The sequence below is a fragment of the Aulostomus chinensis genome, chromosome 13 (assembly GCF_037954235.1).
Source record: "Aulostomus chinensis isolate RoL2024-O1b breed Wild chromosome 13, RoL_Achi_v1.0, whole genome shotgun sequence".
Classification (NCBI taxonomy): Eukaryota; Metazoa; Chordata; class Actinopteri; order Syngnathiformes; family Aulostomidae; genus Aulostomus; species Aulostomus chinensis.
In genome coordinates, this window is record NC_141332.1 from 17,596,931 (window position 1) to 17,612,736 (window position 15,806).

Genomic DNA, 15,806 nt, shown 5'->3' on the forward strand with positions numbered 1-15,806 from the left:
GCGTCACTGAGGTCTTTTCCCGTTGTCATGATTATTATTAATTAAGGTACCACAAATTATTACAGATAGTTGATAGTTTTGTTTAGTGATCACTGTATTTGTGTGTGTGTGTGTGAGAGAGAGACTGGCTGCTTATCAAATGAGTCAGGATGCGCATGTGTGCTGAGGAGGAAGAGATGTATGACTGTCTGGGGAAACAAACGGTAATACAGAATCAAGAATGTGGAAATATGGAAAGACGTAAAACGGCAAATGTGCTACGTGGAAATTTGTCATTCTAGGATCAAGTCAGCTGGTTGATGCTGCATTCGATTCCTGTTTTTGTTTCTCATATCTCATCTGACTTGTATAAGCAGGCTGCAAGCTTCATCACTATGAATCTCATACACAAAGGCCTCTGTGTGTTTCTCATGTGCCTGGTCACCCTGTTTCATAGTTGCAGCAATGGTCATGTGTCATCTGAGAAAGTCACAAGTGGGCTTTTTTTTGTTTTTTCCCCCAGTTTGTCCTTAAAAATATCAAATGAGATGCCAGCTTGTTTGATAGGCTTATTTCCTTATATGTCCTGAGGCGAGACTGACTATGACTCCATCTGGTCTGAAGAGGGCAGTAGATCCTGTTAAAACTGTATAAATGAACCATATTGAAGAAAAAGCAATTGACCTTTAGTTGACATGGTCTCAGCCCTTCACTTGACCTCCAGTGAAAAATGACTACAAAAATTAAAAAAGCATAAAACTAGGTCATTTCCATTTTATTATTACCTTTTCCCTGTTGTATTAAACCGCTTGTCAGCAACAAACATCTAATAAATCAACAAAGATTCAATAAAAATCCACATCAGCAGGATTTGGATGATAGATGATCCTTTTTATTTATCTGGCAAAATAATAAAAAGGGAAGCATTTGGAAAGAGTCTAAGTCAGGAAATACAAAAATATAGATGAACAATTATAACAGCTGTTTTGATTTATTTCCCCTCTTTCTCTCTGTTTTATTTCTCCAGATGAAAAAAAAAAACCTATATATTTCTTTGGATCAATACGTTAATATGGACTGTATACTTGTAAGACATCTTTTACACAGGATGTGCAAATCCACGTTCAAGCCCATCATGCAACCTCCTGCTACCTGAATCAGTTCATGATCCAGTAATGTCCTTCCATCTGTTGGCAAATCAACCCCTCCCCCATCCCCATCCCCATCTTAATTAATAGATACCCGACTAGTTGTCCCCTAATGCACAAAGATCAAACGGCTTGTCCTTCACCCTGCCCCCTAATGCCCCCCAGTCTCTCTCTGGTCAAAAAGGTCACAGCAATACCTCCTGGTGGTGTGTCAGGACACCTGGAGACTCACAGCGTGTTGCAGGATGTTCATGTTTGTTGTTGGACTTTGGTGTTCACAGTCCAAAACATGAAGCGAAGTGTTGACATGGCTGGTTTCCAGGCTTCCTCCTCCTCCTCCTCCTTCTCTCCAGACCTCTACGCCTCCAGCGAAGTCCCACGCTTGGAGGGGGGCACCAGGTGATCAGGCAATGTGGACGGCAGCTCGTGACCCTCCAGCTTCACTTTGATCAGGTGGTTGGCGAGGGCAAACTCCTCATCGTCTAGGAGGCCATCTTTATCCACGTCTGCTAGCTTCCAGATCTTTCCCAGGACTGTATTGGGAAGTTTGGACTTCAGCATCTCCTTCTTAGCTGCTGCCCCAGACACTTTGCCGTTGATGGGAGAGAGTGTGTAGAAGATCTCGTCGTATGAAGGCTTATCACGGCCCACCACCCACTCCAGCTCGTCGATGCCTTCGCTAGCACCTTCTCCATACCCGTGACCGAAGGGACCGCTCATGGTTCCTTCAAAAGCTCCACCTTTGACAGACTGGCTTGGCATGGCGGCCTCTTCCTGACGTACCAGGGCCATGAGACGGGCGATGTCATTGGCGAGCATGTCTTCCACCGCCTCCAGCAGCTTGGGCTTCAACACTGCAAACTTGGAGAAGTCCTGACCAATCAGCAGCTCCTGGAAGGATGGGGGGATTGAAAGAAAACAGGAATTGGTGATAGAAATAGATCAGTCCTCAATGGCTACCGATGGGAGTAGCATACAAAAAACAGGATTTCCTGGCAAACCAGAAAAAATAAATCTCATCCCTGTCCTGGCCCATCCTGGAGGGTAAGAGCAGGAAAGAAGGGCAGAGATGTGAAGAGAGTAAAGGTTGGAAGGTCATTCTACTATGAACAGTTCACTGGAAGCACTTAAAACAAACCAAAAATACAACATGACGGGGTGAAAAGTTTAATGCAGCGTGTTCAGTACATTTGGACAGTGAATCACTTGCTGTCTTGTTGCATGCATAGATGAGTTTTTTCTTCGGACCTGCATCTTGGTGAGGTTAGGGAAGTCTCCGGGTGAGATCTGGTGCTCCTTCTCAATCTTATGGTAGATCTCTCCCAGGCTGGCGATCAGCTCTTTCTTCTTAGTATCCTTTCCGAACACACTCGGCATCTCCTTCTTCAGAGAGCTGATGATGTAGGCCTGCACCTGAAATACGTACATAAAACATACTTTGTTTTATTTTTGAGCAGCAGCATTAACGTGGCCACAAAGAGGAATTTCTCCATATTGGTGATTTCAGGGTACTGGGTTTTGAACTGCCAGATAGCTGTAATCCCCAGGAGGATTTTCTACTTATCACTTTATACTTACCCGCTCAGTAAATTGAGAATTTGTTGAAACAGTTGATACTGACCTTTGCCAGGCGTGCTCGCTTGATGAGGTCATTAAGTTTGCGTAGTGCTGCATTACGTGGCAGCGACTGGATATCTGCAAAAAGATCCTGCTCCTCTGCCTCAAACAACTTCCTGTTGTCTGGGACCAACAGAGGCTGGGCCCAGAAGGAGCCGATGTAGACACGCACCACCTGGAGAAAGGTTTGGACAACTTCATCTCCATTAACCTTACCACAACCCACGCAAGGGGTCACATAGATGACACTGTGGTGAGGTGAATGAATAATCACACAGAAAAACAGTAAAACAGCTGTACAGGAAGTGTGATAATAAAACAATACAGGGCAGTAAGGTCGAGAGCGAAGAGACAGTGAGTGTATTCATGTGTTCACAATATAACCAACTCTCAAAGTCAATGAATAATACTTGACACGAGTCAAAGGTTCCCCTGGATTGCGTTTATGAATATGGCCCTGGATCAAATATTAACTCAACAGTCAAAGGACAAATCACATGGCATCAAGTGGAAGATTGAGACACTGTATTTCACTTTCATTACACTGATAGGAATGTCAGCTGTCACAAGCTGTAATGAAATCTTATTCATTCTTATTCTTATTCATCCATGAATCAATTACTCTCTTCTGTCCAGATCAGCCTAAGACAAACACATTTCCTCAAAAACATTTACAAACTGGGACATCTGGCGACACCTGGCGACAGGTAGAGAGCTGATCATTATGAGCAGAATGAGTCAAGTGGATGAAGTTGATTACTCTATTCATCTCTGGATCTATTGGCACAGTTAAAACAGAGGAACACAGCTGAAGAATGTGACAATGTTGTTACCTCCGGCGTGTTGATGATTTTGCCCAGCGACCACATCAGTGCTCCGTATACCCTCATCAGCTGCTGAGTACTAATCTGGTCTGCCTTGTTCAGGACCACCCGCATCTTGTCCTCATGGTTCTTGAGGGCTCGAATAACCTCTGAGAACTCGTCCGAGATGTCCAGTTTGTGGGCGTCGAACAGAAGGATGATACGGTCCACGCGCTCCGCGAACCACTCCAACACCGCAGCGAAGTCGTACCCTAAAGAAAGAGAGGGAGAGGTGAGATGTGACTGAGAGAAAAAAAAATGGAAAAAACATCTTGTGTGCTTAGGCTGGAGACAACTAACAACTGAATAAAGCAAAGAAAAGCCAGTATTTAAGACCTACAAAGGGGGATTGATTCTGTGTACCAAAGATACTTGAAGGTGTTGATATTGTTTTCGTATGAGTCAAATGTTTGGCATGTCCCAAAAACCAAAACAACACTAAACAGTCTGAAACAGGAAGGTGATCATCAACTTGGTTTCATTTTCATGTTATTATTTAAGTGAATATGTGTGAAGGGTTACCTGCTAAAGAACACAGAAGGCAACTGAGTCAAATGGAGAGCTGGTAGTAAATGCATTCAGTAGAAATCACAGCTGGTTTTCAAAAGTTCCAGCCTGTCAGCAGCTTTAATTGTGGGTCCTATGTTCATGGTTCAAGTCATGTTGAATCAATAGTGTTTAGATAAGGCCTCTCAGCATTTCGTCTTTGAACTGCTGTATAAATTAGGGTTGGGCACGTTAAAGACAGGAGTCAAGTGATGGCGTGTGTGATGAAACATGACAGATGTGTCTTAAACGTATTTGTGATAGGTGAAGCGAAGACATTTGTTTTTCTTTTCACTGCCTCTGTTGCTTTACAAACAAGGAGTTGTTCAGATTGCATAAAACAGTAATTTTCCCTGATCTTAACCTCGAGGAGCAGGGGAGAGAGTGAGAAAGAGAGAATTATGGTTTTGATTAGTGAGTGTGTGTGTCATCTGATCAGAGAAGAATGCAGTCGGTCTAAAAGCTCATCTCAGCTGCCACACAATCAGCACCAGATCTGCTGCACATGCATTCCAACACGACTGGCTTTTGTCCGCGTCCGAGCACATGTATACAAAAGAGAGATTGACAGAGACAGTAGACGGATGAGGAGAGGAAGAGAGATAGAGATATAGATACATTGAGGCTGAAAAAGAGAACGAGGGAGTGATCGGGCCAAAGTGAAAGTAGAAGAAGAGATCTATGTAATAAGGGAGGGATGACACAGGAAAAGACACAGCCAAAAGAATTTGAGTGTTAGTGTGCGTGACATGTGAAAGCAGAGGGGATACAAGAGAAATATTTTAAGTCCAAGATCCCAGTGGGAGCCAGCTGAGGACATTTGCTCACTGTCTCTTTTTCAACACGTGTCACAAAAACAGACAGAAACAGATGCTAAAGCAATGATGCACTTATAGCCTGCATCGACAACTGCTACGTCTCTAACATGTGGAAAACCTCCCAGGGTCACGTGCTTTCTCGTGCTACCAGACATCAAAGATCTTAAGAGGCCTGGCCATGTGGGATCTTCAACGTTGGCGAGAACAGCTAACAAACCTTCAGCTCTCACATATTGTCACTGGCATGCCCTTCCAGAAGTGATGCTCATTCCCAATTGATCTCCCGCAGTGAAACAATCCAAAAGGCACAGAAAAATGTTTTACAATAGAGCAGGAACTGTTTAAAAACTCTAAAAAGCCCTGAACAGCCTTAGATTGCCATTTTTAAAATATGAAAATGTTTTGCTGCAAATGCAACAAATTTTGAAGGAGTGTCACTGTTCACTGAGCTATCAAACGGTGGATGTGTTACTGGTAGGACAGCGTTTACAGCGACACAACTTCTCGCCACCGCCCCTGCTTGAATGACCACCCTAAAGCGCCTGGATTGGTTCTGCAATGTAGGGCGTTTTTTTGTTTTTGTTTTTGTTTTTTTTAAGATTTTGATATGACAACTCTCACGTTTCCCAGAATGAAGAAATATTCCTCCTTCCTCAAATATACCTACTTGAAATAGCAGTACGAGATTATTTTATGACTTGCAATTTTTAAAAATGTCATCTTAGTTTCCGATAAAAACACTTTTTCTCCAGTCAGACTGATTTGCCTAAAAGCTGATCCTCATATCATCAGCAGTTCCAAGAGGAAAGTCATCAGTTCTGATCATTTCTTAGTTCACAAAGGAATCAACACTCAACCGCACTTGCTGACCATATCCAAAGCTATTGCGTAATCAAAGCATTATGCAACAACTTTCGCACTAAAATGCTTTTTCACCGAGTCAGTAACAGGATGTCCCTCAATGCAAAGTTCCTTCGGATGTGAGGTGGACCTGCAATATCTTCAGAAACTGCTACATAAGTACTTTTAAAGCCTGAAAAATAGTCTATTCTACACTTCTCTGCATAAAAGTTCAGATATTTAGTTATGATATCTGACATGTCACACGAGACTCCTGTAAACAGACGACAGCAGTGATGCAAAGTTTGGAAGAACGCAGCTGTTTCCTGCTGCCTGTGCCTATGTATATGTGTGTATATATATATATATATATATATATATATATATATATATATATATATATATATATATATATATATATATATATATATATATATATATATATATATATATATATATATATATATATATATACACACACACACACACACACATTTACAAGACCATAACCTCAACTGTACAATCACTTTTGTTTCTATATGACACTCAGTACAACACATCAGTGTTGTATCAGTGTTTATAAGGAAACAGAACTATGTGTGTGGGTGTGTGTCTTTGAGTGTGCGAACGTCTAAGTATGTATAGAAACTAAACGGTCGGAGGTCTCAGATCCTGTCTGTGCCTCCTCTCTTGGGACAGGGGTCCCCTCGGCATGCTCCACCTGTCTCTGTACTCTCACACACACACACACACACACACACACACACACACACACACACACACACACACACACACACACACACACACACACACACACACACACACACACACACACACACACACACACACACACACACACACCCCTTATCAGATGGCACCAATTATGAGTTGTATGTTTACAGTAACGTTTTTGACCTTTCCGCGTCTGCCAGCACTCCAGTACTCCAGTCCTCTTCCATTCACTGAAATGTGGCCAGGTGCGGGTGTGTATTTATCTTTATGAGAACCCATTTGACTCTTAAACCATCATAGTGAGGACATATTGATCGGGACTCGTCTTCTGAGACATTTTCCGTACATCGATATCATATCTACACCAGGATATAAAACATGATATTGTCAGAAATGTACGATGCCTTCATATCATGACAAAGTGCAAGAGCTGTTGCTCCTGGGTTAAAGGTTGACTCGCAGTAAAATGGTCGAATTTCTGAATTTGCGTAACCATGACAAATTTACTAACTATCTAATCAGTGCCACATTATCGATAACAAGGTATCTGGTCCAAAAATATAGCGATATAACAATTAGGCTTGTGTTAAGGTTCTATTAAGAGTTGGGTTTGGCACTTCGTCGTCATGGTAATGTCCTCACACCTTTCCTTTGACCGTCATAAACTTCCATACACTCTCTTATTGATCAGGATTCCCTAGATAGAAAGATCAAAAATCAGAGAAATACAATAGAGCAGCCCTACAAGAAGTACTGTATTTATGATTAAAGCTGGACTGTCGGGATACATGTAAAAACATTAGTCCAACTGTAAAACATTTTCTTAGTTCGTGTGGTTGGGGTTAACAGTAGTCCAAATAAATGCTCAGCTGCAACTTTACATATAAACCCAGTCTATGTTCTGTTTTTACTTAATCTTTTTCAGTAAAGTATTGATTTATTCAAAGGGTCAGTCTGGAGGCTGGGATTTGTGGTGCTGTTGAAGGGTATTGGGGTATTAGCAAGAGGTGTTGGTAATATTCTAGAGGGTAGATGAAATACTACACATTGAATAGAAAGTCAATTATTGGGTTTTAGACAACAGTAAAGTATGATATGTTAAAATCTCGTTCCATGTGTCCTTTATTATCCGAGCATCTCTAAAGGTCTCTGCGCATCCAAGCGCTCTGACTTTTTCATCTTTGCTGTCTCTCTTGGGAAACTGCACTCAATAAAAAGCAGATTGACTGAATTATCTCTCTGTGCAATAGCCTTGTGACGTGTGGGAGGGGAGGGGTATCTTGGGAAACTACACTTCCTCTCATTGAAGTACACAAAACTTCTACTGCAGTATGTATGCTTCCTCTTAAATAGTCTCAAACCAGGTAGAAAAAGCAGAAGTTGCTTTGAGCTGCACAATTAATTTCTGCCTGTTTTCTGTGGGGTCATCAAAGGAAAGAAGAAAACTGCGGATGTGGCAAATCTGGAGTGACCCTGTGGGTCACAGCATTGTTGGAGCGTGGGGAAAACAGATAACACTACATATTGATTCATTCAAAATGAGGGAAATGCCTCAATAATATGCCCTTTTAATAGTAGCAACAGGAAGCTCTGACAACTGAAAGAAAGAAAGAAAACAAATAGAGGGAAGGATGTGAAGGATGGTGGCCCTAGAAAGCCACAGGTACAGAGACAGGAAATGGACTTCAAAGTGTGTTCTGATCTGTTAAGTTGTGAAGGCCTCTTTCAGGTTTACATGAGCTGCCTGGTCAGGCTTCTGCCCCATGGCCTGAAGAGCTAAAACCTGGTTCGTGCTGTAACTGACTTTGTATAGAAGAGTACACGCGGCACACATAAATACCAGGGAGAGAGAAACAGAGAGTGTGTGGATTTTTGAGTTTATTTTCTTTTCATACACTTTATCTTGTGACTTCCTGCAGGCCTGCTCTGCATGTGTGCACGGCGTTCTGTTGACAGGTTTCTGGGCTCTGGAGCGGAGCTTGTGGTTTGTGCGAGTGAGTGGGTAGAGTCTGGGTATGTGTGTCAGACGCACCTCTGCTGATCCTCTGTTTTTCTCCTGACAGGATTCCCGGAGTGTCAATGATACTGATGCTCTCCAGGACTGCGTTAGGCATCTGGGCACACATGAACCTGCCAGGTAAACAAAAAGGGGCAGTAAAGAAGGACAGAGTGAAAAGAAAGTAGAAGACAGAAGAAAGGGAGGGAGGAGGGAGAGAGAGAGAGAGCGAAGAATGAACCATGGAGGTGGAGGGGAGGGTGGGAGAGAAACAGTCAGGTAAGTGTACATAAACATTAGCTTAGAAGTGAACAAAAATTATACTTGAGCGTCAAGAAACATCTCATTGCTTTCGAGCACTGGCATGAGTGAAACACCCCCGTGCTGAGAGAGAATGAAACAAAAAGGAGCCTTCAGTGTGAGGGTGGTTTACATTGTAGCTACAGACGGAATCAGAATCAGGTGGATCAGTTGGAGAAGTGCATCAGAAATGAAAAACACACAATTTGGTGCAACTCTAGCCGAGTCACTATTCCTTCTCCACATTGTTTTGCAGTTAAAAGTGGGTCACATTATTAGAATAACGGGGTGATGCTAGTTGCCAGATGACTTGTTCCACGCTGCATATGTGACACCACGGATTAGGTTTAACCTTATGCTGACACATAAAGGCTGTAACTAATTATTATTTTTTATTACATGCATGCTGCTATCTAGCTGTGGCATCAGAAGAGAAAAACATTTTGTCTGGCTGAAAGAAATCAAGGATGTTCACTTTACACTTAGGAAAAAAGCAGCAGATCCAGGAGAAGCTGGAGCCAGAGAATATCTGGTGCTTTGATTGAAAATTTACTTCAAGTCATCATACGATAATAAAAATAGCTCAAATTGAATTGATTCATGTCTCATATTTGCAGTAGTTGAGATTATGTGTTTTGTCTAGGATAACACTGACAGCACACTGATAACACAGGCAGATTTCCCCAGCTTTCCTTCAAGCTGTAGGAGGCCTCCATTGGTTGAGGGTCAGGGAAACTCCGGGACAAACCATTATCATTTATGATTTGCAGACCTGCCAGAGTCATTCCCACTACATCCCAATTCACTGCACAATAGTCTGCTTTAATGGGGGGCCCTGAGGTTTCATATTTAAAAGGGGAGTGTCAGACAGCAAGTCAAGACACAAACTCAAACAAATGTGGACGGATATACACACTATGACGCGTGAGAGGACCAGTGGTTTTTGCATAAACCCACGTTCTTCCACTCTGGACAAAGATGATGATTGTTACGAGACCCCACAGCTCAGAGTACTGCTTCCCGCTCGGCTGCCCTTTCAGTCAATCTGAACCCATACGCACATACTCACAACATGAGCTCCGAGACAGTGGGTCACAAGACCAGGAGAACCTTGCTTCTACATTCCAGCTTCAACCACACTATGGGTGCACACACACACACACACACACACACACACACACACACACACACACACACACACACTCACCACAAACCTTAACAGAGGTCCCATACCACATGAAAGGGAGGGAGAAAGAAAAGAATCCATGAACAAAGAGCAAGTCAAAGAAAAATAAGAGAGGGGCTTCTTGTAGGGATATCCTATACAGAGGATTACATTACAACAATACTGACAGAGATAAGAAACATGCAGAGCTTTTTCCACCCCTCTTGCTGCTGGCTTATACTATGTTACTCTTGGAATTTTGACTCAGGGTTTCCACTTAACTGTCTATCCCAACATTTTCCACAAAGAGAGAGCCTGTAGGAAAAAATGCTGGGATGAACTGGAATTCTGAGAAACAAGAGGACCCGACTGAGCACAGGGGGCCTGCGTGCTTACAGTTTCTGTTCAAATATGTCTCCAGGAGTTGAATCATCAATCATTTTTGTGAGGCTGTAGGATTGATATTCCTGTCCTGTAATTAAAGGTCTCGCTCCATCACATGACTTGAGGTCTTCCTCCCATGCCTCAACTTGTGATCTATGACCTTCCCGCACATTGTGACCTCAACGTCCTGTTAAGAGAAGGAAACAGGTTTGGTGACTGCCAGCTCTGGTAGTATGGAAAAGCAGGTTACACTTTGGTTTCACTTTTTGTGTTTGTTTACCCTAAATCCCTACTATGCTGCGTGTGTATTTGTGTGTGTGTGTGTGTGTGTGTGTGTGTGTGTGTGTGTGCGCGTGTGTAGGGGAATATATTTATTTACAAATATTTACCTATACTCAAAGCGTCCTCTGGTGTGTTTGTGTCTTTATAGTTTGTGCGTCATGAAGCTGTGCATACAGTATGGCTCCCCTAACTCAACAAATACAACAGTAATGTCCTGGAATAACGGGTAAGGGAGGAGGAGGACAGGACAAAGCAGGACTAAGCAGGACTAAGCAGGCCAGGGTGGGCCAGTGCGGAACTTCGACTTTGCTGACTCTGATTTTACTGAGTAATGGCTCACAGCGAGCACACAAATACACTGGGGCCCTCGGACTGCTGAGGCATTTTAACCAAAAGGGAAGAGGGAACGAAAATATGCAGCACATGTGTGAATGTGGAAGAGGAAATGTATCGTTATGAAACTTCTACAGAATTCAAATGAATGAAAAACTGTAGGAATTTGGCAAGCCGTTACTTTTGGAATGCACCAAATCACAGAGGGAATAGCAAGTGTGAGATTATCATGACTGACTGCAGTTTATGCTCTTCATAAATAAATGGTTGTACTAAATCCTATGAGCCTGGTAGTTAAAGGCTAACTGCAGCTTGAAGGACTATGGTTAAAGAGCTACCCGGTGAAACTGCAGACGTAGACCCTGTGTGATCTGAGATGACCTTTTCTAACTCAAATCAATCTGAGCCTACTAACGTTTATGAGCAGTGAAAACAACCCAGTTAGCCTACTGAGGAGAAAATGGAAAACACACAGTCGGAGCCAAAAAAAAGCTCTGTTCTCAGTGCTTTTCTTGGTCTGGTTCTTGGCAAGAGTTATATCAGCTATATGTCTGCTTGAGGCCACAAGCCATCACGACTGATTAATTAAGCATTAGGCCTGTTTGGTGAGGTCATACACCTGCTATTGTCGCACTCCCATATCTGCTCATGTGAGCTACAAAAGGCTTTCATTGGAAAAATTAAAATCCACTCACCCCTGACTAAATCCCTTCGAGATCAAGCTGAAAACTAAATTCAAAGAGAACTCCAAGTCCCGTGATACCACAGAGCAGCGTCCAACAGCATGATAAATGATGCGGCAAAAGACAATAAGCTTTGTTTATTCACTCGCTTATCTGGTTTCCTCTCAGAGCAAATGAACTCAGAGGGGCGAATCATGGATAGTGAAGTCCAACACTTTAAAAATCTTATCTGAAATACACAACCTCACATTACTGACTTTGACTGATATTGTTTGGCAGACGCTCGCAAAGAAAAGCCCAACACGCCACATAATTCAGGGAAACTGCAATTGATAATGGAAATAAGTCTCCAGGGTAGTGCTAGCCTGAGTGAATTGGCCTTGTCTTGTGTATAAAAACCTGTCTGATAATCTGAAGATAATAACAGATTAAGATCATGAGTCTGACCTCAAGCAAACAATTTGTTTCTGCATCATTTGTCCACTGGTCTGGCTGTCTAGGGTTAGAGTCAGGGCAGGGTGACACCACACTGAGACCGGGGGGAGGGGGACATGCCTCTATCCTCGACAGAAAGTGACCCTGATAACAAAACTGGCTGTTAGCTATCTGATGTCACCACAAATCTATAGACCGGATTAGCTCGTTTAACCAATCTCTGAGTCATAACACCTAGCTTGTACCCTCACCTTGATCTGCCATCGGCTGCTCTTTCTACCTGCCACTTTGTTTAAAGGCACAACAGCAGCTAAGTTTAGACGGCGAGGTTCAGGACTTTATTCATGTCTGATACCGGTACACGAGCAAAAAAAGGCTCTAAACCCTCTCTCCAAGACAACTGAGCAGTTAATACATTTGTTGAAGTTTCACTTTGCTTCACCTGCCAAAAAAAATGTAAATGTGAAACAACTATTTCACTAGATTCTCCATATCCACAAAGAAAGAAATACATGCTCTTAATAGCATGGTACTCAAAGTTTGCTTGATCATTTGTGTGGAAATTTGAGCTCCCTAATTGAATTATATTTTTAATTCCCATATCCAGTCTTGTGGTTTGAGCCAGCATTGTGCTAGTACCAAAAACAACTATCTATGGACACATCCCCAAAGTTTTATTTTTTCCGCCCTCTTTTTTAAAATGTTGCAGCTTTCTGTAATTTCCAATATTCTTCCATTGCACGCAACATTTATTACAAAAACCCCACCTGAGTAATACAGGCATCTTTTTTTTTGCCAACAGGAAGTTAAGACATTGACAAGGAGCTGAAGAATGGATGTCACGCCTAATGATTCATAAATTGGGGGAAACTGCTCTTGAGGAGACTCTGGATCATCAGGCGAGTGAATCAAACTCCATTGAGACCAGCTCTCGACGCAGTAACCATACTATTGCTCAGTCATACACATGCTGAGTCATTAGTACCACCTGTCTCATTACAAATGTTCCAATAGCACATGAAGACATCCACAGAAAAACCTTTCACCCTTCTACTAGGATTGCACAACCTACTAACAGGTAGTGATTGAAACCTGGTTTGTCTGCAACACATTTATATGGCCGGGAGGTATAAAACCCATATCGCTGACACCCGAGGACAGGGCAAGGTCAGGGCTGTTGCCTAGCAACCTCACAAGTATTTCTATGACCAAGGGGCCACTGTCAGCTGCTCAGTAAGAACTGGGCTGAAGGAGAATGAAAGAAGCACAATTTAACTTACAAATTGAGTCCTGTCAATGACTTTGTGGTGTTGGAAAGCACCTACCTGTCCTTGACTGTGTCATACAGACTGGTTCTTCCACCTGGCTATTGACACACGTATTCTTAGAGAATGATGGAGGTAAAGCTAAAGCTGACTGTCAGCTGATGCGGAACACCAGCCTAGTCTATGGACTACCTCGAGAAAAGCAGTGGTACATGTGAGGGCTTGCAATAGAGGGTATTTAAACTAAGAGTAGTCTGTTGGTTTGACTGGATTCTTCACCTATCGCGGCAACAATGATGGTTATACGACATATAATTAAGCTTTTCATTCAAATTCCTCAGTAATGTGTGAGCTCTGGTGTTAACTGCCGAGTTCCTGTAATCCTGAAGTATTACATTTTCTCCCACTGCTGGATGTAAGCGCTTTAACTTGGCTTACCTGTTGAGAAACGCGTTACCAAAGGCGTTGAGTTTGCGGAAGGGCTTCTTGGGGTCGACAACAAGCGCGTTACCCGGTATCACCCCTTCCTGCTCCCCGTGCATCACCGCAATGAAAGAGTCTGTGGTCGGCTCGGGGCCAATCCGCATACCGGGGAAGTCCTGCTCCATAAGGTGTCGGATGAAGGTGGTTTTCCCTGTGGAGTACTGGCCCACAAGGAGGACCATGGGCTTGTTGTCGAAGTCGGCATCTTCGAGAGCAGGGGAGTGGAAGTCGTGGAATCGATACGTGTCCTCCAGCGGGAACAGTTTGGTCCGATATAGCCGCCGCAGACCCTCCGACACGTTCTGAAACAGCTCAGGGTCCTTCTTCAAGTTTTTTCTGAACATGGTTTTTGCTCCTATTTGACACACCTGTGCCGATAGCCCCTAAAATATTAATCTGGTCTAATTGGTGTGGATCTGTCACACCGTTTGGAGGGTAGCTGCCCGTGAATGAAGCAATGGCTGGGCGAGGTCTTGGAAGTTTTGTCCCCACCCTCCTCGTCGCTTGCTAGCTAAACACTACGAGCCAGTCATTCAGGGAGGACTCCCCCTTCAGCAGACGTTAACTGACGTTATGTAACCAGCTACACACCACCATAAATATCAACTGCTAGGGCTGATAAATATCGTCTAATTATGAACGCCTGGCTATTGAAGAACCACCACAACTCTTTAAAAAGCGGCTAACTGAATTAGCATACGGCTGTCAGTAAACCGGTGAGCCACACCACCATAGAAGGATGGCATGCGGATAACGGAATATGTCACACACCTTTCAAAATAAAAGCCTCATTTGAGTCAGCGAGTTTCTTTAAGGGAAAAATACCACCACATCATGTTACATGAACTCACGTACAGCAGTTCTGGAGGAAGCAAGCAGATTCTTTCTCGAATAAAAAGAGAAATTCAGTTGAGCAATAGATGGATTTAGATAAATGTGGAATAAAAGTACAAAATCTCCTTAAAATCTGAAACTTAAATTTGTTAATGGATTCATATCTAGTTCTAGCCTATGTTTTGACATATGGAGATGGTACTAAATGGTCCTTTTTTGTTTTTTTTTGTTACAGATGTATGATGTTTTTATTAGTGTCATGTAGTGCTCATGCTTGACTATTGGCAATCCATCCTATTTGTGGTTTATTTCATTCATAGCTTCATCCATTCATGCCATCATTCCTTTCAGTCAAAAATCCAGTCGCTTTACTTAATGCCATTTACTTTAAGATTTTTCTCCCATACCAAGTAGCGTTTTTTTTTTTTGTAATATCTGATATCTGATCTTTGAGGACTCGTATCATTTTAGAATCATTAAAATTTATGACTCAATTGCAAGTCTAAATGACTGAAATATTCTTTTTCTGTTTTACGGTACCCAAATAAATTGGCAAATGGACTTATTATTGTCTTTTGCATGGCCATTTTTGTGACTGAAAGTTTTGTGTTACATTTGTAAAGGTTGAATCTTGCCCTGTACTCTGACATTATTACTTTCGTTTTTGTTTTCCGATGCCCATGTGGTTTTAGTTAGGGCTTTCTTATAAACCCGAATGGGTTGGGCACCCTTGGGTGTACTAACTAATAACATCATTCCTTTATTCATCTATGTCTGACAAGAAAAAAAATGAAAAAACTCCCACAAGCTGTTAAATGTCATCTTTCTGTTTTCACTGTACACATTTATGATGAAGGAGCAGAGACAGACGTGCAGGGGAATTCTCTCTTTATTGCAAAGAGGAAAAAAGTACAGAAATGAGCAATAAATGGGAACAGAAAATAAGAGCAGCTAATAGAATACTGTAAAATGAAAATTCACAAGTTGGATGTCAGAAACTGCCCAGTGTATTATTGGATGACAAGAGGTATCCCCCCAAAGATAACAGCTGCTCCACTGGAATGCAGAGTTTTTCCATATGGAGATGCTGTTACAGCTGGTGA

General features: G+C 42.5%; 1 protein-coding gene across 1 annotated transcript; it reads right to left on the reverse strand.

Annotated features, from left to right (window-relative positions):
- Positions 1-489: 489 nt before the first annotated feature.
- ehd1a (EH-domain containing 1a) lies at positions 490-14,622 on the reverse strand. Its single transcript, XM_086221736.1, has 6 exons — positions 13,825-14,622; positions 8,576-8,673; positions 3,578-3,819; positions 2,749-2,919; positions 2,376-2,540; positions 490-2,018 (listed from the first exon to the last, which is right to left on the reverse strand). Exons 1-6 carry the CDS (start codon positions 14,211-14,213, stop codon positions 1,485-1,487), a joined length of 1,599 nt encoding a protein of 532 aa, XP_086077862.1. The 5' UTR covers positions 14,214-14,622; the 3' UTR covers positions 490-1,484.
- Positions 14,623-15,806: the final 1,184 nt, after the last annotated feature.